This window comes from Balaenoptera acutorostrata, chromosome 10 (assembly GCF_949987535.1).
Source record: "Balaenoptera acutorostrata chromosome 10, mBalAcu1.1, whole genome shotgun sequence".
NCBI classification, from domain to species: Eukaryota; Metazoa; Chordata; class Mammalia; order Artiodactyla; family Balaenopteridae; genus Balaenoptera; species Balaenoptera acutorostrata.
The window spans coordinates 18326919-18353182 of NC_080073.1; the positions used below are offsets into that span (position 1 = coordinate 18326919).

At 41.0% G+C, this 26264-nt stretch overlaps 1 protein-coding gene across 1 annotated transcript in view; it reads left to right on the forward strand.

Annotated features, from left to right (window-relative positions):
* The window catches only part of SHQ1 (SHQ1, H/ACA ribonucleoprotein assembly factor), a 90152-nt gene that overhangs the window by 37894 nt on the left and 25994 nt on the right, over positions 1 to 26264 (forward strand). Inside the window, 1 exon segment of the mRNA XM_028169109.2 lies at positions 15066 to 15186. Coding sequence (XP_028024910.2) covers positions 15066 to 15186 — 121 coding nt within the window.

Genomic DNA, 26264 nt, shown 5'->3' on the forward strand with positions numbered 1-26264 from the left:
GAATTGCTCTCCCTGAATTGATAATCTTGGGGCACATGATCATCCCCATTTTTTCTATCTGTTCCTGTCTCTTTAGCAATTTTCACTTCCTCCTCCTTGTTCCATTCTTTGGGGAAGAGTAGGAAGAATCCTTCATGGAAGCATCACTTAGGTGCTGTTACTCACTGAAAAATCAATGAACAAAAGGAATCAAAAGAGAACAGCTTTTCTAATATGTCTTAAGAAATTTTATTCTCTTTAGAAGTGACATAGTTTAGTATTTGATTATACATTGTTTATACAACTTACCATTTGTACTCCTGTCTACGTTTCATTCAGCTTTCTAAAGGGATTCTTTACTCTTCTTTCATACTCTTGTGCCGCTATTGAACGTATAATGTAACTGTTAGATTGAAAGGGCTAAACTTCAAGGGGTAAAAGGGGAAAAACTTAATTTTTTCTCCCTGTTCCCCCTTTGAGCTCATTCTGTGGAGTCTTTGATTGTTTCTGGATGGAATATATATCCTATAAATATCACATCACACACGTATATCCTATAATATATGATAAATATTCTGTAACTTTTTCTATTGCTTTAGATTATAAGAGGAGTCTGATTTCAGTACTCAAAGTGTTTCCTTTGAACTTGATTAAAAAAATAAATCTTGCCTTCCCCAGCTCGGGCCCGCGTCAGGTTGGGAAGCCAGCAGTGGGGAGGGGCCCCTTGCCCTGCTGCAGAGCGCTGCTTGCTTCCAGAGCTGCCCTCCACTCGGCCGCGGGCTGCTCCTTCCTGCTTCTGCCTGGGGGCCTGTATTGAGGCTCGGGTCAGACACCAGACTTTATATCCCCACAGCTTCCGGGCCAGGTAGGTTACGTTCTCCAGGGTTCCTCCGCTAAAACCCCCTTTCTCTTGGGGGTTTAAGGTGGTAGGAAAGTACCTTCTCCTCTCCCTCGTGAGTGGTGGTAGAAACCCCATAGCACTCCAGCGACCTTATCCGAAGAGACTTTCTGGACCTCTTTACACTTAAATTCCCGGAGGTGAATATTGTTCTAAGGGGTCATAAATCAGTTTTTGGTTAGTGTCTCTACAAGCTTAGTACAGAGGGTTTTAGCATCTCTTGTTACTATATGGGAACACTCGATATCTCTTTTGTCCTTTGTGAACCTTATTGGAAGTGAGTCAGAGAGAGTCCTGCCTTAACGTGCTAGCACAGTAGGCATTCTAGCCGCAGCACCCTGTTGACTCCTTTCTGTGTGCCAGCGCTAGGCTCAGTTCCTCATTTCATCCACACTGTCTTCCTGAGAAGTCGGGATTTCTGTCTCCATTTTGCAGATAGAAGACAAGCTCAAGGAAGTTCACTCCACTTGCCCAGGGTTACCCAGCTAGGAGTTGGCGGAGCCTGCACTGGACGCCTGGTCTGTCTGACTCAAAGTCTGTGCCCTTTGAAGTGTTGAAATAGTTATAGTAAAGGAAATTATATGAAGCCGGGATTCACTTCACAATAATCCGCAGTGGGTCGGGGGAAAGTGGGCAGGGTGTGGAGGAAACAAGGCTGGCCACGAGTTGGTACTTGCTGAAGCTGGGTGATGAGTACTTGGGGGTTCACTGTCCTGTGGTCTCTCTTTGTACATGTTGTGATCTTCCTTTATAAGAAGTTTGTTTGTTTGTTTGTTTATTTAAGTCTGGACTCTTAACCCCTATACATCTGTGTTTTAAATTTATTCACCATTTTGTAGAAAACATACTTTTTGTTCAGACAGTTGTATTAATTATTTTGGCTAATGAAAATACACATTTGAAGATATTATTATTTCTGGTTCTGTTTTGTTTTTAGGGCTAACCAGAAACCTGCCTTTCCATGAACATTTGGGGTCTGATGCCTAGTGGCTGCAGGGCAGACTCTAACCTAAGAAACAGGCTTCTGGAGATTAGTTATCGTTACCAAGTAAAAGCTGGCATTACTTCATATAATTAATAGCCCTTACATATTAGTCTCACTGGGCTCAATAATCAATTTTTCAGAAATGACTGCTTTACTAACCTCTTCTGTAGATAGTTGTAATAACACAATCGATGTGAAAGAAAAGAACCACAGCACAGGACTTGGGGGCTGATCTTTTCCTTGAAGGAAAATGATTGTTCAAGAAACTGAGCTATGGCCAGTATGTTGTGTGAGCTCTGAGTCCTCAAGCAACCTGGAAGATGAGTTTGTTTTTAGTGTTTGAATTATATTTAGTCCAAAGTCCAAATGCTGCTTTTTTATTGCATTGTAAAGATTACTCTAACTTGAAACCTAGAAGATGAAATAACTAGGAGTTTTCGGTGTTGACATTTATCTGTATTTAATTTTTGTGGCTTCTCTATTATGGACATTTTAAGGAACCATTAGACCTTTTAGTTTTTCCTCCTTCAGTGCATTATGTAAAATGATTTTGAGGTTTATTCAACAAGTGTTTGTTGAGCACTTGCTATGTCAAGGTGCTGAGCTGGGTCTGAAGATCCAGGAGTGAGTAGGAAGGATGCAACTTGCACTCAGAGAACTTAAAATTCTAATGGGGGCCCTGGAATAACACAGCCACCAGGTTTAAAAAAAAAAAATTACATTCGTAATAAGTAGCTCAAAGCAGAAATACAGCGGGAGAAAACATAAAGCCAGGAAAATTGGCTGAGCTTTAAGTCACATAAGACATGTAACCTCCTACAGAGGGGAGCTTCTGCCTTATTTGACTTCTGATTATCGGCTCCTCCTCAATTTCCTGTTGCTCTGAAGTACTTGTACATTGGTTGATGTGTCCATCTATTTATTCATTCAGTAGGTATTTTGTCAGTACCTACTAAAAAGCTATTTATTATGTACAAAGCGCCCTGTACATATGAAGAGCAGCAGAAAGCTGAATTAGATTCATGTACTGTATTTGGAAGCACCTGCGTGAGTAGAGGAGCTAAGATGTCCATCACAAATGTAAAATACAGGGTAGGCAGTGGTAAGCACCTTACACGAAATGCCAGCTAAGTAGTTCAAAACAGGGAGAGGTGACATTTCATTGGGGATCAGAGAAAGCTTCATTTGGGACATGAGATTTGAATTGGGACTTGAAGGATGGGTAGTATTGGACATAGGAGGGTAGGAGAGTGTTCTAAATATTGTGAGTGCGGAGCATGAGGCAGTTCATAGAGGAGCATGATTTCATCAGTGCAACTTGGGAGTTGATAGGCTCTCTGACCCTGAGATTTGCTCTACAGCCTCTAAAACTAGTTGACAGTTCCTTTCCTACCTGAGTCAGCTGGTCTCCAGAATTGATTTCTCTGCTTCCCTAATATGATCACTTACTTCCCTGCTCCCCAGCCAGGAGATGATAATTCTTTCTGTTTTCTTCTTCATTCTAAATTGTGCTTGAACTTTTCGTTTCCTAGTCAATTCCCCATCACAATTAAAATGTCTCAAAGAATGGAACAACCGTAGTGCTTTCAGGAAATTTCAGTAGCGTGGAATTCAGATCAAATATTGAAGTACTTTTGGTACCTGCTTTTGCTGACTGCTTACTTGCATACCAGCTAACCTAAGAAAGGAGGGGCTTCGGAGCCCTGAAGCGTGGGAGCTGCAGCTGGAACGTGTGTGGGAAAGAGTAGGACTCTGCTGGGAGGTCCCCATGTGCCAGTCTTCGGCCTCACTCTTCTGGGTTTCTTCCACCAGGCAAAGCAAATTTCTTTTACTCGCACCTCTTCATCAGAGCCTAAATTTGGGTTCCCAGTCTTAAATTGGCATCTTCTTGGTAGCTATCTGTATTATTTACCCTCAGAGCATTTGTGGGTTTATACATACACTTTTGTATGGAAGGATGCTGTGTATGTGCATAAACATTAAAGGGAGGAAAATCAAATTCCGATCAACTCCATAGACACTTGTTTCCTCTAAGGATCCTGTTAATCATTAAATATTGTTAATCGCTGAAATTTTTTTAGATTGCTCACGTCGTAATCGCTGGGTTACATTTGTATAAAACATTCTTTGTTCCCTTAAAATACTCCCTAGGGGGCAGCATTTCCTGTATGGTTTACAAATGCCTTTTAATTGCCACAAATGATTAAGATTTATGGTTATTCTGCTCCAAAAAAATCACTTAAAGTGTCTTACGGGTGGGTGATGGCTCAAAATCCACTGCTGATCTCTTAAATATTTACATATATGTGTGTGTGTTTGTATAGATATATCTATCTATCTATCTATCTATCTATATATATATATATACATATATCCAATTTAAATCTACATTGTATTTCCTGTACTATTTATATAAGATTTTTTGTTAATTTCTGCAGTTTCTGAGCTGAGCGGTGTTAAAGAACCCCCAGGAGGTTAGTTACATGGTTTGATATTATGGCTTTTAAAAAAAACTTCTATGGTTAGTGCCTCTTTTAATAAATCTAAAGTCAGTTTAGAGATTTTTTTTTTATTGATCTGAATTTTTAAGGAAGTAACTGTAAGTTTACTTTCTTTAAGTAAGCGGATAAAGGCAGGAAAATGTATATATTTAAGACAAATTTGGGAGAACAAAGAGAAAATATTTTATTTACCCTCATGAGTGAAAGTCTTGTTGCATGGTGATACTGAGACCTAGATGAAGTAAGTTGAATAATACTTTATATATTAAATGGAAATCATGGAAGAATCCTATTTTTGCGAGTTAGGGTTTCTTTAAATAGGAATTAATACTAAAAAATAACAAGCAAGCAGATACTTATTCAACAGAAACAAGTCAAATCCCTTCTCAGTGCAAGGCATTAAAAGAGAATCAGCAAAGAGTTATGAGACTATATATGACTTGACCTTGGCTCTTGAGTTTATTGTGTAACAGGAATGATAAGACAAAAGATAGTATACAAAATATAAGTATTTGTAATATACAAAGGAGAAAAATCCCTTAAGAAAATACCTTAAAAAAAAAAAAAATACCTTAACTACCACCCACAGGCCAAATCCGTGCTGTATGGCTTGTGAGTTATAAATGCTTTTTACATCTTCAAATGTTGAAAAAAAATCAAAAGGAAAATAGTATTTCATGACACATTTAAATTATATGAACTTCAAATTTTGGTGCCCATAAATAAAGCTTTATTGGAGAACAGTCACCCTCCTTCACTTGGGTATTGTTTATGGCTGCTTTTGTGATACAATGGCAGAGTTGAGTAGTTGCAACAGATTATGTGGCCTGCAAGGGCAAAATATTTACCCTCTGGCTCTTTAGGGAAAAAATGTGCCTCTCCTTGCTATAGGTATACATGAAGTTGACCCTCGAACAATGTGGGTTTGATCGTGGGCAGGTCCACTCCTAGGTGGATTTTTTTCAGTAGGAAATACTGTAGTGCTACACTGTCCGTGGTTGGTTGAATCTGTGGATGGGGTGGAACTGCAGATACAGAGGCTGCCTATAAGTTCCATGCGGATTAATCCCTTCGTTGTTCAAGGGTCAGCTGTGTACGGGATTGGAGGGGAGCCTCTCCAAGTGAGCCAAAGCCTTTGGCTGCCTTCCATTCCGGATAGTAGCCTGTAGTGAAGGGGATCCTGTCAGCTGTTCTGTCCTGCCCACGGGATGAGACAGACCTGAGCTAGTTCGTTCCTGTTAGAGTAGGTCCTTCAACATTAGGAGAAACAGAGATGCCTACTTGGCCAAGCAGGCGAATGAATGAGGGTGGCAGAGTTGAAGAAACATGGGAGCAGCGAGGCCTGTGTGAACTGGAGACATACATGCTCCATCAGTAGCCTGTTGCTGCCATGTGGGTATGTAGAGCTGCCGCCTTTAGGGACTTAAAAAGAAGTAGAAAGTCATGATCTTTAATATAAAATTGCTCAAAAGTTTGAATGTGAACAATGATGTGAAGATTTAATGTGATACTCTAAGAGCCATGGCATGTCTGGGCACCCAGGTCATCCTGTGTGGGCCATCAGTTTATGATTTTGACTCTAAAGCAAGCTAAGTGCCAGCCTGATTTCTCACACCCTCTTGGTCCTGCCCGTTTCCAGCTGCAGTGAGGCCTTGTACCGGGTCTCTGCTCCTTCCAGCGCAGCTTGAGACCCAGTCTCACCCTCGTGTGGGTTCCAAGATGAGGTGGGGAAGGAGGTAGAGGTCCTGCATTCTTTTAAGTGACTATGACCAGGAACCTTAAAAAAGCAAAACAGAACAAAACCCAGATCCCTTACCTCTCTTTCTACTTACTTTTGTATTGCTCCCCTCCTCAGCTTAGCCTGGTCCCGGTGGAGGGGATGAGTCCCAGGATTCCAGTACCATACCTCACTCGGACTCCAAAGGGTGCTTTTGATATGGGGGAGGGGAGGGGCTAGACAGGGCAGAAGCAAACAGCCTGATGCGTGAGGTGCACGGCCCTTATAACTTCATGAATGTGTAGGATTTAGAAAAGAAGTGGAGGAAGGTATTTCCTGAGAAAGCAGAAAGTAAAGAAAATCAGGGAGAGGAAAAGAAAAGAGCTATACGTTAAGAAATGACAAATATTCTGCTTTGTCTGGAAGCCTGGGCTGTGAGGGGAGTTGAAGGAAGAGGCGGGAGTGGTGTGTTGGGGAGCACGGTGGAGAGCCTGCAGTGCTTCCTAAGGAGACTGGGTCTGATTTTTTTTTTTTAATAATTTTTAAAGGTTACATTCCATTTACAGTTATTATAAAATATTGGCCATATTCCCCATGTTGTACAATATATCCTTGTAGCTTATTTGATACCTAATAGTTTGTACTTCTTGCTCCCCTACCCCATCTTGCCCCTCCCCCTCCCCTCTCCCCACTGGTAACCACTAGTTTGTTCTCTCTGTCTGTCAGTGTGTGTCTTTTTTTTGTTGTATTCACTAGTTTGTTGTATTGTTTAGATGTCACATATACGTGATACCATACAGGATTTGTCTTTCTCTGAGGAGACCAGGTCTTATTCAGTGAGGGACCACTGCAGAGTTTGGCGTTGGGGTCTGTGACAGGCCCATGGAGTCAGATTGATCTGGCAGGAACGCCAAGGGTAGAGTCATTGCAGGGGGTGAGATTCGAGGTGTGGAGAATGGAGGAGACCGCCATTCTCACCTGAAGCCGAGTAGTTTGGGGACAGGTGCTGGGTCTGGACTGGGGTGCCAGCAGGGGTGCGGAGGAGGAAGGAGTATGTGGGCACGTGCTTTGCAGGTAGGAGGGTAGGAGCTAGTCAAGGGAGTCCCGGGGCCCTTGATCCCATATGACCTGATGTCCTCCTTCCCTTGTCATCTGTAAAGTGCTTACGTGTCCTTGTCTCGCTGAATTCCCACAGCGGTTCTGAAGAATTTCCCCTCTCCATTTACAGACGTGGAAACAGATTCAGATTAAGTACCAAACAGCTAAGAAATGACACCAAGGGCAAGCAGATTCTGGGCTGTACAACTGTTCCACAGTGCAAGAGTTATAATTGTTATTTTTACTTTGTAAAGAAATTAGCTAAGAACTGCACAAGATTATTTTTATTTTTTTTTTTTTTAAAAGGATTTTCTTATTTATTTATTTATTTATTTATTTATTTATTTTTGGCTGTGTTGGGTCTTCGGTTCGTGCGAGGGCTTTCTCCAGTTGCGGCAAGCGGGGGCCACTCTTCATCGCGGTGCGGGGACCGCCCTTCATCGCGGTGCGCGGGCCTTTCTCTATCGCGGCCCCTCCCGTCGCGGGGCACAGGCTCCAGACGCGCAGGCTCAGCAATTGTGGCTCACGGGCCCAGCTGCTCCGTGGCATGTGGGATCTTCCCAGACCAGGGCTCGAACCCGTGTCCCCTGCATTAGCAGGCAGATTCTCAACCACTGCGCCACCAGGGAAGCCCTGCACAAGATTATTTATGTGTAGCCTTTTAGTGATCTTTCCTTAGCCTTTTAGAATTTTGGGACTAGAATTCTAAGACCTTAATTTCATCATCAAAGTTTTCATGTAACTTTTTAATATAAATTAAACTTACATGTAGATAGAGATATGTAATCGTCTTTACTAGATTCTATTTCCTGTACACTGATTAAAATGTAAAGAAGCGTAACTCAGTTCTCCCAGTATGTAAACCATTCAGCCATCAGCAGACATTCTCAACTGTGATACGGTGAGGGTGTCGAAAGGCTTTGGTTTTTTTCCTTTTACCTTGACCTGGTCAGTATTTCCCATCACCAAAAGGGACTCCTGAGTCTGGTCGGACTGGGTTTGTTTTTCTCCTTTATGAGCCATTTAAGGAATCCAGTTGTCTTTCTTCCTATATGTTTCTTCTCTCTGACTGCATGTACAGTCTTAGTTTTCCCAATTGGAAACTAAGCTAATTCCAAAAAAAAAGTCAGAATTTTTCATATTAAGTAATAGCTCCTGGGAAAATGAAGTATAATAGTCTTAATTAAAGCAGCAATGCAAAGAATTTATTTTAAATTGAGCTACCAGGCATTGAGATACATGCTGTATTCATAAGGTGGAATAGTTGAAATAAAATTTTATCCACAGAATTAAGAAGTTTTAGATGCTTATGGATTTAAAAAAAAAAAATTCAGGTCTACATTGCAACTGTTCCAAGAGCTTTTTTCCATGCATGTTCAACTTCTTAACCTTTCTACTTTTATACTTACTGTATAGATGGGATTTTTTTTTTTAATGTTCTACCTTGAACTTGGATGCCTCACTCTTAACTGTCTGAAGAAAAATTAGTCATGCTGCCATTACGTAATTTTGATGACATCCGACCATGTATTTCTAAACTGACACAACCACTGCTTTGACAGGTGACTTAAGGAGGAGGATAGAGTGGTTGTCCAAGCTGTCCTTTCAAACCAGCAAATCTGGCAGGGATTGTTAGAGCAGAAAAGGCAAAAAGCAGCCTTGGGTTAAATTTATTATTTGAACTTCTGATGGTGTGGTGATAGAAGAAAGTTGGCACAGCTACATCCTTTTCTTGTCAGGGAATAGAAATAAAAAGGGGAGGCAAACCCATTGTATAGCCCACATCTGTCATGACATCATGGCTTAAGTGTACAGATCACAAAGGTGTTACAACTAGTACGTGTTAACTGAGCAATTTGACCAGGTGCTTTTAAACTTAGGGTCTGTGTGCGCCAGGCTACATTAACAGCCAGCCTTTACTGAACAGGATCCTACAGTTTGCCAGACATTGTTCTAGACCAGGGAAGACAGATGAGAAGCCGTGTTCTTTCCTGTCAAGGAGGTTGCCACACAATGTGATAAATAGTGACACTATATATTACGCAGTGGCTGGGAGGCAGACGTACCTATTTTCATCCTGACTGTTGCTTCCCAGCTGTGATCTTGGACAACTCTTTCATTACATTGAGTCTCAGTTTCCTCATGTATGAAATGAGCAAGAGGTCACCAACCTTAGTAGGGTTAAATGATGCAGTGTATGGAGAGTACTTGGTGCAGCAGAATTGGGTAGCTATTAACTACCGTAAGGGACAGTGTGGCAGGTGTTATAAAACAACTCAAACTGGCTTGGGTCGGGGTTGGGGTTCGGGCGAGTGGGAAGCCAGTTCCTAAGGAAGTATATGCTCATTTTGAGACTTGATGGTAAGTTAGGTTTGGGTTGAGGGTTGTGCATTCCAGGCAGAGGGAACACTTACAAAGTGTATGTTTGCTTCGTATTGATTTTGTTTGTGGCTATACAGATAGTATATGTAATTTTAATAACAAAAAAGAATCTAAAAATTTATTTAGGGCTGTGAATTTGTGCTCAAAATAACAACTATCATGGCTTCTAGTATTTGTTTCTTATTACAGCCCCAAAATGTAAGAGCTTAAATGGCATCTGAGGAAGCTGAGGATAAAAATACTAAACAGACTGAGAAGCTTTCATAAAGTTAAATTTAACGCATGCTTGTGTTAATTGTTAGGGACTGGACTTTATGCTACTTCCTAACAGGGCCCGATATTGAAGCAAATTACCACACTTTGATTCTCTTAACTTGGATTAATTTGACACAGTTCTTCTGTCATCTCTTTTTATGGTCAAATGATCTCTGAAAATTAATGTTAAGAGTAATTCATGAATTATCCCTTCTGATAATGTGGTGTCATCAAAAATCCCAGAATTCTAGCCAGATATCTACTAAGTTACGCATTTTAGGATGATAGCCCTGTTGGCTTTCATTTTGAGATGATTTTACAAATGAAGACCAAGCACTGCTTTCCTCCAGGTGTTTTGAATAACCACCTCTTTTTCCTTTACTCTTTTTGGCTTCTTGTCTTGTATGGCTCAAACTTTCAAGGACAGAAATAGATACCCTGAAAACCACAGCCATATCATTGCTATAATGTACCAAGAGTTGAAAAGAAATTCAGCTCTTGCTATATAGAGTTAGCAGTTTATATTATTTTTTTTCTATGCTGGCTTTTAGCCAGTGAAAACATCCACTATCCTTTTAATCTCCTAGAGATGGGAGCCATTTCTTAAGAGCCTTCAACCATGAGCTGGTCTGTTAGTGAGCGATTATGGCCAAACCTCGTCGGCTAATAGGAAGATTTCAAATAGCCAGTGGATTCTAATTTAGAACAGCTCAATCTTGTCTCTGGTTTAAGATATATTAACCTGAGATGCCGCATCTGTCCAGAACAGGAAAGCACATTGTTGTTAGTTTACGTTCCCTTTAAAGAAAAGCTGGAGAATGCGTAGCCAGAGACTGTGTTAAATACTGTTTACTGCCTACCTGCTTGCTACTATCATCCTTTTTTTTTTTTTTATGTTGTTATTATGTTTCTCTGTTGTCATTAGACAGTCATTTTCCCTGAGGTAAAACATTCATGGCACTTGTCATTTATATGCCAGGTTACTAGTTTTAAACTGCCTTCACTGGTTTTAGACTCTCTTGGAGAGATCTTGGTGTCAGAAGTCTTTGCTCCATGGATAGGGTTGGCTTCAATGAGGACGAGATTGAGCATAGAGAATCCCTAACTCTTTGGAGAGGCCTGTTATTGCATCTCTGTGGTGAAAATAGTTACCATGGTTACTGTGCAAGGTACCTGCTTTTTCCTGCTCTGGACCAGGCAGTGAGCTGGCAAAAAACGGTCACTTTCCTGCAGTGCCTTTGAGCAGAAATGATTCTCTCGGATTTAGGCCTGAGCAGTTTTTTAGGCGCATAGGATGTGTGACGAGCCCATGACTGGATAAAGCCCCACAGGAGGCAGGTACACTGAGTCCCCTTCTAACCACTGGCTGTGTGACAGCCTGGAGGAGGGCCAGCTCTTTCCTTTGCTGATAGCTGTTGGATAAGTGGTTGGCAACCTGAGAGAAGGAGCAGTCAGTGCAAGAGAGATGTTTAAAAAAAAAAAAAAAAAAAAAAAGCTGCATGCTTCCTGAGCTTCTTGGCTGTAATGTAATCATCTATTGATGCTGTAATCATCTAAGGTGATTTAGTGGGAACACACGAGGTCAAGTATGGCCTTGGGGTAACAGTACACAATGTTGGGGGCAGGATGGTTTTAATGTACTTTTTGTTCTAGAGTGTCAGCTGCTGGGAGCCTAGTTTTCTTTTACCTTATTTGTCACATAGCACACTGTGAAAATAGTTTGAGAATGAAAACACAAGCTTTTGAAGAATGTGTAACTTTCTCTTTCAAAACTGCCTTGCATGTGATTTTCTAGAATCACCTGATCTAAATATTGCTTCTCAGTTGTGCAAAAATACAAGGTAAAGAAGATTGAAATAGGAATTTAAAAATTTTAACATTCTTTGTCAGTGTTTCAAGGGTTAGCTATGTAGTCAGGAATGTCTGACTTTCTGTTAAATAAATAAATGTTTATTGTGGAGAATTTTGAAAATAGGGGAAAGTTTAAAGAAGAATAACTGTAATCCCATTTGTGAAACAGTGCCTGGCACACATTAGGTGCTCACACATTTGTTCAGTGACTATAGAGACGAATACTATTAATATCATTTGGGGGTATTTATGTTTAAGAGTTTTTTCCATGTGTATTTGTCTTTTTTTTTGTTTGTTTTAAGAAAATAGGGATCAAAACATGTAAGTACAATGCAGCTTCACTTTAAATTTTAAAAATTGATTACTTTGGGTGTTGCTATTATTATTGTTGTTGTTATTTTGTGATAACTGGAAGATTTCAACTTGCCTGTGGCCCTTAGCAAGGGACAACCTCGCTTTAGGCATGTCTGCAAAACGAAACTAGGAAATTTTTTTTTTAATTTGAAGATTTAAATGGCTTTATTCAGTGATTCATGAATCGGGCAGCATCGCATCTAGCAAGTGTCAATAGAAAAGAGCTCCTCTAATTTCATTAGGTAACGGTTGCAATGGGTTCTCATTAAATATGTGACCTTAATTCCACACTCCTTTTCAGAAAACTCTCTGGCGTGTAGGGTCTTCTGTCGCTGCTGTGCACACCTGCCTTTAGGTGTTGTCCCCGCAGTCCTGCCTGATTGCGTTCATCTCCTCCTCTTTGTCACAGCCTGGCTTCTCCCAAGCTCGCCCGTGTACTCCCTTTGTTCTTCTCCTGGAACCATCTGCTACACCTAAATGGTCTTTTTCTGTTGTGCCCCAGCCTACCCTGTTTTAAGTCCCACTCTGCTCCTTTTCACACCGCCCTCCAAGCTGGCATACCTACCCCTTTTCTTCACTTACTGAATTATTTGCTGTGAGGCCCAGCTCCAAGTCCTGCATTTTCTATTAACCCGCTTCTGTTAGTAAGGCATGTCCTCGAGAGGCAGTATTCAGGGGCATCACGCTGTAGAGGAGCTTATACAAGCTTCAAGTGAATAGTTTATTTTTTGGGTAAAGACCTATGGCTGACTTTTAAAACTTTAAGTTAGTAGTTGTCATAAATCCCCCCGTCCCCCTCCCCACAAACAAGCGAGAGAGAGAGAAAGTAAGAAATTGGCATATGCTTGCCCTGATATTTTTTCTCTGTTGCAATTTAAACTGTTCCAAAAATTCTCACAGTTTAGTTAGTTCTCCCTTGATTCTTTTCTGTTTGGATAACACGGCTAACTTGGTTTCATAATTTTGTGAGTTTTGATTGTATTCTCTCCTCCTGTCATCAGACTCTGCCTTCTAGGCCTGGGGGGGCTGGGGGGATCCCCACTCATCATTAGATGTAGTTGCCCTGGGCCACTTTGATAAGACACAAAGACCTTGACTTAACCAAGTGTAGTTTTAGGCCTTCTAAGTATTTCTTTTAACCCATTGAGCAATGGAGCGTTTATTGACATTCCTCCCCTCTGCGTATGAGGAAGCCACATAGTGAAAATTTTTGAAAAAACATGGCCCCTGTTTTGAACTTACTACCTGCTTAACTCAAATAATAAAAACGTGATGTAGACCGAATGGCCCAAGAACACATGGGTAGCATAGCGGGTAGCTTCTGGAGCCAGTAAATTCAGAATTTGGATCCTGGGCCCTCCACTCAATGGCACTGTATCTTAACAGTCCTTGAGCCTCAGTTTCTCCTTCTGTGAAGTGAGCAAAGGAGGTTATGAGGAGAATCAGCCGAGTTTCCTTTCCACTTCTCTCCTTTGCAGGGTTTAGTAAGAGCTCTGACGATTAGGGAAGTCAGTCCGGGATTCCTGCAGGGTGAAGACTTGAGCTGGGCCGTGAAGGCAGGCTAGGATCCCGCTAGGTGCAACAGAGAGGAAAAGGCCTTCCAGGTGTGGGGAAGCAGTTGAGCAATGGGCCACGGACAAGTCCACAGAGCCTTGAAAGCAAGCGCAGGGAGGGCCCTTGATGAAAGCAGTGCATCAAAATGCATGTCAGAGGGCTCGGCGGGAGACAGTCCGAGGGACGCGGAAGAATTTATAACCTTGGCATGAGTGAGGATGGGTGGTCGGGGAGTGGTGGGGAAAGGGCAGCTACAAGAGGCATTTGCAGAGAAAAATCGTCAGGACTTGATGTGTGAGGCTAGGGGATGGAAGACATTGTGAGGGTTTAAGCAGGTGATTACTGTGTCATTCATTCATTCATCCTTAAAATACTTAAATTAAAAATGTACTGCTACAAGGTTCTATTCTAGGTATTGGGTATTGGGTATTGGGTATTCTAGGTCTAGGTATTTAATGACTAAATAAAACAGAAGTCCCTGCTCTTATGAATCTCACTTTCTAGTGTTAATTGTGTTAAAAATTTAGTGGCAGCAATTTTGGCATCTTGCGATGTCATTAGGTAGCTCATGATCCTTTTATCATATCTAAAAGTCAAGTGGGAAATGTCGATGAAAGCACATCCAGTGTCTTCACGAAATCAATATACAGTATTTTCACGTTTTAGGACTATAACGATAAGAATAAAACAGTGAAACTGAAAATGCCGTATTTCACAGATCTAAGGAAGTGGTACTATTGTAGATTTAGTAATTTGCCTTATGGTTAATAAATTTCAGGGACTGTCTTGAAGTTTGGAACACCTAGGGAATTGTTGTTGAGTTGTGCGATTCCTTTTGTAGGCTTGGGTTTGGATTAAAATTAGGTTCATTTAACAACCAGGAGGAAGTAATTAGGTTGAACAAGACTTCAGTATTTGATGGCTTTTTTTCCAAGTGATTTTGTCAGCTTGTTTTTGAAGTAGGGCTATGATATTTTAGTTTTCAGTCTGAGTTTTCTTCAGTTCTTCAAGGTGAAAAAATTTAAGTTCGTACTAGATAATTCCTTGACAAAAAATGTTGATGTAAGAAATAGAGACATTTGAAAACTAAAATATAATTTTCCATGGTATTTTGAAAGCTTGAATTAGAAGAACATTATCTAATTAAAGTTATGATGCATTTAAATACTCATTTACTTAGGAAACTTCTCTCCCTGTCATTTAATGTACCTACTCATGTTTTATGTTATTTTTAAGGTAACCAGAATTAATCAGCTATAACAATAGAGTATAAAGATTTTTTCGTAATTCTTAAGGAAAGGAATAAAGAGGTTTGGACTTAATAGTACTGATACGATTTCTTGCAATAAAAGAATGTGAAAAATATTCAAAAAATGATTAAAACTGAGCTGCCATAAATATATTACCCCTCAGTGTGTGAATTTCTCAGTTAAAAAAAAAATCAGATGTTTTTCCTTGAGGATGATTTGATTTTTTTTCAATTTCCTTCAGGTAAAAGTGCAGTTTTAAAGTGTCTACTGGACATTCACAGAATTTTTCAGGAAAATGACCCAGCTTACATTCTAAACGATCTCTACATCTCAGACTACTGTGTGTGGATTCAGAAAGCCAAGTAAGTTTTCAGTTACGAATTTTACATGCTCCCATTTCCGGAACACCTACTTACCCGGGAGGAAGAAAATGAAATAACCTGGAGGATAAGTTTTAATCAGGGACAAACCCGTACAGCTGCCAAACACTTGAAAAGTCCTGGGTCAGCACGGGGAACTTGGTGAAGTTGCTTAGGGAGGAGGTGCAGATGACAAAAAGGTTAATTTTCCTAGAAAAAAATTGGTACCGCCTGGAAAATATGCGTTAAAACCGACAGTTGTGACTCTTCATTGGTATGCTATTGACTGTCCTCAGTGAAATCTCAAGACGGGTCTATCTGAACCTGTGTCTGTGGTTTAATTACAGTGGGGTGTGAATGTGAGTGTGTGTGCAGGCATATGTGTAAACATCACAGGATACAAACCCAATCAGATCTAATCACAGCGAGAGCTGTGCCCTCTTTGGTTAATCACTGGCTTACGGAATCCTTTATTCAGAGTAGAAGAACGAAAGTCTTCAGAGCCTAATAAAATGCATCTAAGGGTCTGAACATTTACAAATGGCCTCCTTGAACTTGGTATGTAAAAAATTTTTTAATTGTTTGCCATTGCCTCACTCAAGGAAGCCTATCAAGTTTAAAAATGCAGTGAATTTTCATTCTGTGAAGGGTGTTCTATAGACCAGATTCTTATCAGATGTGCCCCAAATATCCATTTTAGTAGCGAGAGACTGTTAATGGAGACCATACAGAGAGAGCCTTTGATTGGAAGAATTCTTAGGTGCTACAGAAAAAGCATCATTTGTGACTTAGAAGAAAAATGATCATGGTATTTTTACTGTTAGCGTGATTGGTAAATGAATGCTTTAGGATGGCATTTAATGCCTGTTTTGAGTGAACCATTATATAGAATTTATTTTTGATTTCTGTTCATGGGGAAGCAATTATATTGCAGAGTGAAATAAGAAAAAAACTTGAGGCTCTACCTGTTGTGAGCAAAGTGCTTAGGGACTGCTCAAGATATCGCCAATAACATACAGCAGGCGGCGTCAGCATTCGAGTTGGAAATCTAGATTTCACCAGATGGAAAATTGCATCTTTAACCCCTGAGGTCATGATGGTATGTCATCACTTCATTTGATCCTCCTGCTAATTGAGCTTATCGAGTACCCTGCTGCCATTTCCTGTTGTTTTCATAATAAAATTAAATTGAAATAGCCTATTTGTGAGGGTTTAGGTTTTTCTTTTTTCTTTCAGGGTGAGGATTTTATAAGCATGTAATGAGCATCGACGTTTGCGCTAGGATCCCATTTCTGTGAGTGCCTCCTTGCTCTCTTTGTGGCATTCTTTATTGACTAGAGAGAAGATCGTATTTCATTGAACTAGAAGGGTATACGCCCTCAAGTTGATGTGGGGATTGATAGGACTTTTTTTCACTTAAAAAAATTTTTTTCCCTAGGTTTTAAGTTGCAGGAAATGAAATGACATTCTTAGGTTTCTAGTCATTGTTATGATAATAGTAATTTTTAAAAAGATGTTAATGTATTGCGAGCAAGGTAGAAGAGAGAAACCAGCAGGAACTCTTCAAATTACTTTGGAAAAAAAATTTTCACCTTTACCAATTAGACTGTAACTTTCCTATCCCTAAATAAGCAGTGTCGTTTTCACTTTGTGTGTTAAGTTTTAACTCTAGTCTAGCCCAGCTGTTTTCCCCTCCCCCTTGAAGTAAGAGAACCTAATTTTAATTAAATTTTCTAATTTTATTCTTAATTTTTCGAACTTCCCAGTATCATCTTTACTGTGAACTTTCTTGGCTCTGAATTAATAATACTGTGGTGAATGTCCATAATTTCCATAATTAATTTCTTCCTTACTTTTCACCTTCTATTTTATTTCTTTCCCATACAGTTTATTAGTGAAATCTAGCACCTTATTTTTATGTATTAAAATAGTTCTGCATTTTTCTTAGTCTCTCTTTGATGTTTTTGATTATAATAATAATGACTATGTGAAATTTTATTTGAAATACCAGGCAAGTGCTAAATTCTGACTAGCATTCCATTTTTACAGTCAGACATTTACTTTGGCAAAAACTTACTGGAATATGGGTAGCAAAGTCATTCTTATACTGAATTAATGAAGTTAGGGCAACAACTGTGGTAAGTTTTGCTTTAGTGCTTCGTAATTAGTTTTCCTTGTGATATGTGTCTTGTAGAGCACATTTGCAGAGCTTAAAAACTGAAGCTCCTGCATTTTTGAGTTATGGACTCTGCACATTATTTTTCTGAAAAGGAACGCTTCCTGCCATCCTTCGCTGTAAGCTTCATTGGAAGTTTCGAGTGTGGTGGGCCCTGCAGCAAATATGCCCTGGGTGGCAGCATGCAGAGTGGTTTGCTTGAGGTCATGTAGCTTATAAGAGATAGGTCTGTGATAGTCTCAGGTCTTCTGGCTCCAGATTTCATGTTTTTCCAGATATACCACCTAGACAAGCCGTTGTCTTTGCCCATGGTATGGGGGGCGGGGGGAGGCGGTGTGCAGGGAGCCCTCCCTGTAGAGCGCTTTTCCTATAGGAAGAGGGATTAAGGACTTATCTGTCTTCCTCCGGGATATTCCCATAGCACTTGGTTTAGAGATCACTTGGGCACATGTCCTGTCTGCCTCACATTGGGCATACCTCTTTCTCCCTCTAAAATTTTAAAGTCCATGTGAATGAGCACCTATCTGGGCCCATTACAGTCCCTTGTGAGCACAGTAAATTTTAGTTGAATTGAATGGTATCTAGTAGAGCCAGTTGAAGGAGCATTTCATTTTTTTCTTTTTGAACCAAACTGTAAATTAGCTCTAACTTATTTTTATTGACATTTTTAGCTACATTCAGTAAAAGACTTCACCCTTCCCCTCATTTCTTTTCCGGCGGGCTGCACTCACCAGTAGCATTGGTAGTTCTGACCTACTGAAAGTTTAGCGTTTTACACCCTTTGGTTTAAGCTGGGGTGGAAAAGCTTGTCCTGTAAAATATGTTCCAGTCCTGCGTCTCATGGACCGTAAGACCTTAGCAAGTCACTCCATCACTTCATCTAATGCACCCAGTGTTAGTATTTTAGTATTTTCTCTATTTTCCAGTGCATTTTTTTAAACGTTTCTTTAATTAATTTATTTATTTATATTTATTTTTGGCTGTGTTGGGTCTTCGTTTCTGTGTGAGGGCTTTCTCCAGTTGCGGCGAGCGGGGGCCACTCTTCATTGCGGTGCGCGGGCCTCTCTCTGTCGCGGCCTCTCTTGTTGCGGAGCACAGGCTCCAGACGCACAGGCTCAGTAGTTGTGGCTCACGGGCTTAGTTGCTCCGTGGCATGTGGGATCTTCCCAGGCCAGGGCTCGAACCCGTGTTCCCTGCATTGGCAGGCAGATTCTCAACCACTGCGCCACCAGGGAAGCTCTCCAGTGCATTTTTAAACCAGTGGAAATAATACTGCACGTATCATTTTGTAACGTGTTTATTTATTTATTTATTTATTTATTTATTTTTGGCTGTGTTGGGTCTTTGTTGCTGTGCGCGGGCTTTCTCTAGTTGCGGCGAGCAGGGGCTACTCTTTGTTGCGGTGCGCGGGCTTCTCATTGCAGTGGCTTCTCTTGTTGCAGAGCACGGGCTCTAGGTGCGCGGACTTCAGTAGTTGTGGCTCACGGGCTCTAGAGCGCAGGCCCAGTAATCGTGGCGCACGGTCTTAGTTGCTCCGCGGCATGTGGGATCTTCCCGGACCAGGGCTCAAACCCGTGTCCCCTGCATTGGCAGGCAGATTCTTAACCACTGCGCCACCAGGGAAGTCCTGTAACGTGTTTAATACTTATAATAGTACCCTATAAATCATTTTCCTTTATAGCATAATATCCATAGCATAGTATTTTTAAAAAATAACTAATTGGTTCCTCATTATACAAGAAGTGCACGCCCACTGAAGAAAACTTGATACTTTATGGTTTTAATGCATGGTGTAATTTGAAATGACACGGGATAGAATATGGTGTTATTTTGTTTTTCTGCGTGGAAAATTTTTGGTTGTCAATTTTGTTTTAGAAGAAATTAAGATCTAAAATCCCAGCTAACCTTAGTACAAATCTGAGCTTGTCATGAAGGTTCTGTATCTTTGTGTTCTCTAGTGTAGTTTTTTAAGTAGGTACTTATGGGGGAAAAAGAAAATGTATGTCTTTGAAACACTGAACCTTTTTACATTGAACTGATAGATGGTTTACTGTGATTAATACTCTCCGTGCGTTTGTTTTTTCACTGCTTTTTCGCATTCTTTCCTCCGCCCCCCCCAAAATGAAATCTTACTTTGCAACCCTTTGGACATTAATGTGCAAAGTTTGTAGAGGGAAACAACTCCATCACTTAATAGTTTTGTTTTATTTGATAAATCCTGGACCTCAGTGTCCTCAATTGTGAACAAACCCGAGCCATTTCTGCACTGAAATCTTAAAATTTTAGAAAACTTAGGACCTTATCGTTGCTTCATACTGCTTTGCTTCCTCTGTGTATGTGCTTTGGTAGGGGATAGGGTTATGTTCCTGAGAACAGTGTAGATCTCTTCCTTTTGGCTTTCTCTTGTTCCTGGTTTATCTGTCAAAAGCCGTGGGAGTGGGGGTCACTCATATGCAGAGGTAAAACATCAGCACTGAATGTAGAAACGGAATTATTTTATTTTTTCAACCACTAATTATTGAGCCCTACTCTATGCCAGGTACTGAGATAGGTGGTGGGGATACTCGGTGAACAAGGGACACAACACCTTGAAGCTGATCTTCTTGTGGGGAACGTAGATAGAAGGAAAATGTTATGCCGTAGCCTGATAGCAGCAGCTACAGTGGGGAGGTATGGGCGCTATGCGAACACCTAGGAGGCCATATGCCTAGTCTTGGGGTATAGGAAACCACTTCCGGAAGGAAGAGTTGAAGCTGAGAGCCGAAAGGTCAGGAAGGGGTGGTTGGATGCAGATGGGGAAGCAGGGGTGGAGGGCATTTCAGACAACAGGGACGGAGGAATGTGGCCCTTTTAAAGAACTTGAAAGCTCAGAACGGTTGGATCTTGGTACAGGAATGAGAGGAAGGAAATGAGGCTGGAGAGTTCTTGTAGATCCTTGGCTACATGAAGATGTTTGAGGTTTGTCCTGGGAGAGTGTGGAGCAGCTGAAGAGTTTAAGCGATGGAGTGTCTGTGTGAGCGACACAGTGAGATTTAGATTCTGGGAAGATCCATCAGGTTACATTGTGGGGAATGAATTGGGGTGAGGGCAGAGCTCAGACTCAAGGCTGAAAGGCTAGTTAGGAGGTGAGTGATCCAGGCAAAAGGCAGCTGTGGCCTGAGCCAGAGCAGTGAGAGTGGGGAAGGAGACTAGTGGTCAGGTTTAATGGGTAGATGAGACAGGACTGAATAAGGATTGGATCTCAGGGGAGAGTGAGAAGGGGGGCAGTCAAAGATGAGGTCTGGATTTTGACTTGGGCCAGTTAACTGGGCCGTCGGAGGTGCATTTGCTGAAATTAAATCATACTGGAGGGGGTAGGTTGGAAGAGAAGTGAGAGGGAGGGAAGACGAGGAGTTCAGTTTTAGAAATGTTGATTTGAGGTCTCTAAGGAGTATCCATAAAGAAAGAGTCGGGAACATTTGGATCACAGCTGGAAAAGATGTATAGAGAAGAGTTGGACAAAGAAGGGATATGAATTAATAGCAAAACATAAAAAATGGTATCTGGTTGTACAGTACTGTTACACATATGAGTATAATAATAATCAGGAGTGGATGCATTCCAGGCTGGGAAAATAGCATCATGCAGAGGAGTAGACAAGTCAAACATGTAAGCAACGTGGAGAACACATTTCCTGGTTGTAGCTCCAGTGGCTTAGAAGGGCAAGAATGGACGTGAGGCATTTTAGCATTTGGATCACAGTTTTATCTGTCCTTTAGTTTCCCTTTATTATTAAATAAGAGAGTCTGCAGTTAGCCTGAGGTCATGATGTTTTAGTAACAGGGCCAGATCTGAAACACTTATTTCTCCCTTCGGTGTGCTGGAGACTGTCGTGGTATTTTTGACTTAGAAATCACTTGGTGGGCTTCCCTGGTGGCACAGTGGTTAAGAGTCTGCCTGCCAATGCAGGGGACATGGATTTGAGCCCTGGTCCAGGAGGATCCCACATGCCGCGGAGCAACTAAGCCCGTGTGCCACAGCTACTGAGCCTGTGCTCTGGAGCCCGTGAGCCACAACTGCTGAACCCACGTGCCACAACTACTGAAGCCCGCACACCTAGAGTCTGTGCTCTGCGGCAAGAGAAGCCACCACAATGAGAAACCCGTGCACCACAACGAAGAGTAGCCCCCTCTCGCTGCAACTAGAGAAAGCCCGCACGCAGCAACAAAGACCTGACACAGCCAAAAATAAATTAAAAAAAAAAAAAATCACTTGGTTACATATGAGAAACCCAATCGGACTTTTATAGTAAAAATGGGGACTTTATTAGGAGGCTACAGGTTATCTTCTGAGACCCAGGTGCTGAGTACAGCTGGGCCCCATGAGCTCAAGGCACGAAGTGTGGGGTTGGCTTACTTTCTGGTGACATGTGGTCCCTCGAGTTGCTTATTTCTGCAAGTCCCTGCTGCTCTTCTCCCTTTGATGCACGCGGAGGAGAATGGCTCTTCTACAGCTCTGAGTTTCCATGTACCTAGTTTCAGTAGAGATGGACTAGAGTCCCTTGTTTATGATTCCAAGGGAGGGAGAATGTGGTTGGACCAGCATGGGTCCGTGTTTTTTCCTGGTCTAGTTGCCTTGGTCACAGAGGGCGTGGAGTGGGGGTGCCCCCTAAAGTGGTACACACATGGTCCCAGGGCCCACTTTGTCACCAGTGAGTGGCCTTTCTCAGAGCAGGGTGCCTGTGGGGCATGTGGACCCCTTAAGAGGATGCTGCTGGAGTTCCATGACACCATTCTGAGCCATAGCTAAGGGCGAGCCCTGACACCTACCACTGCCTGTGTCACTGATACTAATAATGAAATACAGTGCTGAGGCTGATTTCAGAGGGCTGTTCAATTCAGGCATACCAGATGATCATCAGGCACTCTAGGTGGTTTCACTTCTGCAGGGGAAGTTACTTCTCTGACAAATGGTACAACATTAAGGGTTACATTAGCTGCTAATGATTAGCATGTAGAAATTTCAAGAAACAATTGTGCAGAATTTCAAGCAAGTTAAACCGCCCTTGAATTGAAATCATTCTTGGTAAGGTGCTTATTCGGGCCTGTCAGGTTGCTCCTCGGTTTTACTGTTTATTTTTAATTAAATCCACAAATTCGTCCTGGATGGGAGTGGGGCTTATCTCCATAAGAAAAGATTAGTACATGCCTATATCCATTCACCGTAGCCCTTCAGTGCGGTTTCATATAGAAAGGATTTACTTAATGGTTCTTCACCTTATCACCGGTAGTTCAGCAATGCCCACTGGGGACTGCTGCTCTTCATTAGACTTCTCTAACGAGAAATGTGACAATAAATCATGAGATTACGAATGTTCCTAAAGATTTCAGGACAAAATAAGCCTTTGTAAAGATATGAATGCTCCACGTAACTGTACACATTGAGAAAACTAGCCAAAGAATTCTTTATCTGAATGTTCAGGTTTTGTGGAGCTTTTTGTTGTTGTTTTACTTGTTGTTTGTTTTTTTTAAATGTGTAATATCTATCCTTGTTTTTATTTTTAAGGTGACCTTTTTAATTTTAGAATAGTTGTAGATTTACAGAAAAATTGTGAAGGTGGTACAGAGAGTTCCCAGATATGCCACATTCAGTTTCCCCTATTATTAACTTCTTACATTGGTATGGTAATTTGTTACAATTAATGAAACGTTATTGATACATTATTATTAGCTCAAATCCATAGATTCATTTAGCTTTTCCTAGTTTTTACCTAATGTCCTTTTCCTATTTTAGGATACCACACTTTGTTTCGTTTTTTACCAAGAACTGGAACTCCAATCAGTAAAGCTCCGTTTCTTGCACATTTTGTTTTTCCAAGAGCTTAAATGCTATTGAAAGGCAATGAAATATTATTGAGATATATTAAGATGCCTGAGGGGCTTACTACATACAAACATTCTAATCTAGACCTTGAAAAAAATAGGTTTGGCAGATGGGAGAATGTTTAGAATTTTGGAAGCATAATTCATTTATCATTTTTACTTCTACCTGTACTGTGGGCATTGTGATTTTGCTATATTAATAAAAATAGAGAAGGTTTGTACAAATAAAGTGAGCAAGGCTTTATATTTTCGTATTAATTTCCTAAAGGTGGTAGACATTAGAGGAGAAAGTGTGAATACAAGTTCTTATAAAAAAGATACAGACTTGCAGGGGTGACTGGGCAGCTCCCAGACTGGGAAGTGAGAGCATTTATCTGTACAGGGAGGCTTGTATGTGTCAGGCCATTCAAGGACTACGGCTGCGTGGCTGTGTTTGGTTTTTGTCTCTGTCCTCACTCGTTTTGTTTCCAGATACTTGGCTCCAGACTTCTTAAATCCTTGGTTTTGGCTTGCTGGAGCCCTGGCTTTTCACAGAGTGTAATTAGCTACTATGTGAGCAAATTGGTATTTTCCTTCACCTCCCTGTTCTAATGTACTTCTGCACGTCACAGGTCTTGGGAGGATTCTCGGTGGAGGAGACTGGCACGATCAAGTGAGTTCAGGTGGGAATTGATGTAGCCAGGCTTTGTGAACCCGTCTTCTCTGCTTCAGATAGAATTTTCCTTGCGCCCGGATGCTCTTCACGTCTCACTCAGAGAAGAGGCTTACATTGATTAATGTGGCATATGTGTGGTTATCTTACTTAGAAAGTGCTCTGTTTAAGGAGAGCTTTGTCAAGAGCGTCCTTTGAATGGAGTCACAAGAAAGCTTTTTAAAAAAACTGACAACTTCAAGTACAATTTCCTTTTTCTTCTGCCAAATATGACTGAAACCCAATCCTTGTTATAACATAATTATCTCAACTGAAGCCAGCCGGGAGTTGCTGCCTTAATGTAAGGGGTGTGAAGTCCCCTAAACAAATAGAAGATTAATTACATTCACAGCATGTTATGAAGGTGATGAGATTGATTGTGATCATTTGACTGGTCCCATTTCCTGCTCTGACTACTTTTCCTGAATAAATAGAAGCTGGGAAAATTATAAGTAGAGCTTTAGAGAGTACTGTTGTGCCATGGGTGGGAAAAGGGCCTCCTTGAGGTATATTTGTAGATTGTAAGTGATGTATGATGTTAATTGTAGATAATTTTATCATTGATTATTTGCTTTCTCAGTTTAAATAGCTTTCCAAGGATAGTTTTTATCTTTCAAAATATAGATATTAACAGAGCATTGGAGGAATTTGACAGAGTGTATTTTAAGTGTATAGATTTCAGCAATTTTTAAAAAGTTTTATTTATTTATTTTTGGCTGCATTGGGTCTTCATTGCTGCGTGCGGGCTTTCTCTAGTTGTGGCGAGCGGGGGCTACTCTTCATTGCAGTGCGCAGGCTTCTCATTGCGGTGGCTTCTCTTGTTGCGGAGCACGGGCTTTCGGCGTGCAGGCTTCAGTAGTTGTGGCACACGGGCTCAGTAGTTGTGGCTCGCGGGCTCTAGAGCGCAGGCTCAGTAGTTGTGGCGCACGGGCTTAGTTGCTCCGTGGCATGTGGCATCTTCCCGGACCAGGGCTCGAACCCGTGTCCCCTGCATTGGCAGGCGGATTCTTAACCACAGAGTCACCAAGGAAGCCCGATTTCAGCAAATTTCTGATCCATTTTTAGATGTTTTTACTTAGTGTGGCCTTTTGGAAGGTTTAAACTAAAGAAAATGTCAACTCTTAGATACTTATTATGTTGTTTTTTCCTCATAGAAGCTTCTGCTTTTGTTAAAATGATAAATTAGTATTTTCATGAGGCACTGTTTTCTATTTTTATTATATGTTTGTCTTACCTCTTTTTCCTGGATAGTTTTCTAATATTGTAAAATTGTGATTTTGATTTAGACGTTTATTCTCCAAATCTTCTATTATAGTGGCCTCTAAAGTGAGCTTCACTTAAGGCCATGGAGTGCGTAAAACAGTCTTTCTAGAGTGCAGGAAGACTATAATCTGTGTTTATTGATTAAGAAGAATCTTAAGCTTCACTAATATCTAATGTATGGATCAGTGGCAAAAGTCATGTTTTGTGGGTCCCAAACTTTTTTAATGATGGGCTACTTGATCCAAAGTTTAGAGGAATAACCATCTTTATTTCCAAAGGGAAGCACTTAGTACATTTATTCTCAAAGCCTGAATTATGGCCTGGGAGGGGTTGTCTCGCCTAAGAAACTGGAGTTGGGGTTCAGGGACTCCAGTTAGCCTCTGCCAGTTGCTTGAACTTAGTTGAAGACATAGAAACTCAACTTCCAGAGCTTGAGATTTGTGCCAGATGTAAAATGGTCCCTTCCTGCTTCAGTTTTATGTTCTGTTTGATGAGTGGAGAGAAAGAAGCCTAACTCGGGAATGCAGAGCCTTTGTCATGATGATAGCATGTATTTCTTGTGCCCAGACACCTTGTCTTTTGCTTTTGGGTTTCTTATGTATTAACTTAAAACGTGAAAGAACAAAAAGCTGACTATCCTTATGAGAAAAAAAGAATGAAATTTAAAATGGATGCTCATATAGGTTTGGGAGTGAGGTATAATAGAGGTTCAGTCTCAAGATGTTATGATTCCATGAGGAGTGATTTTGTGATTTCATTGTTAATTACTGATCCAAAGAAAAAGAGCCAAAGAAATCTGGACTGTGAATGTCCTAAAGGGCAAAGGACTTATTCAACTTGGTACCCTGGCACCTAGCAGAATGCCGGTCACTTATTAGTAAATGCTCATGGAACTGAAAATTTTCTTTCTAATTCAGTAAAAAACTTCAATGAAAAGTAGCAGTTTTACCCTCTCTTTACACGATACTAAACCCCTGTCTCTGGAACCTTCAGTGTATGTCCTGTTCTTCTTGTCCTAATCACAAGATAAGGATACATGCACTTACCTACACAGATGTTATGTGTCCAGATGGATGTCAAAGGAAACAGA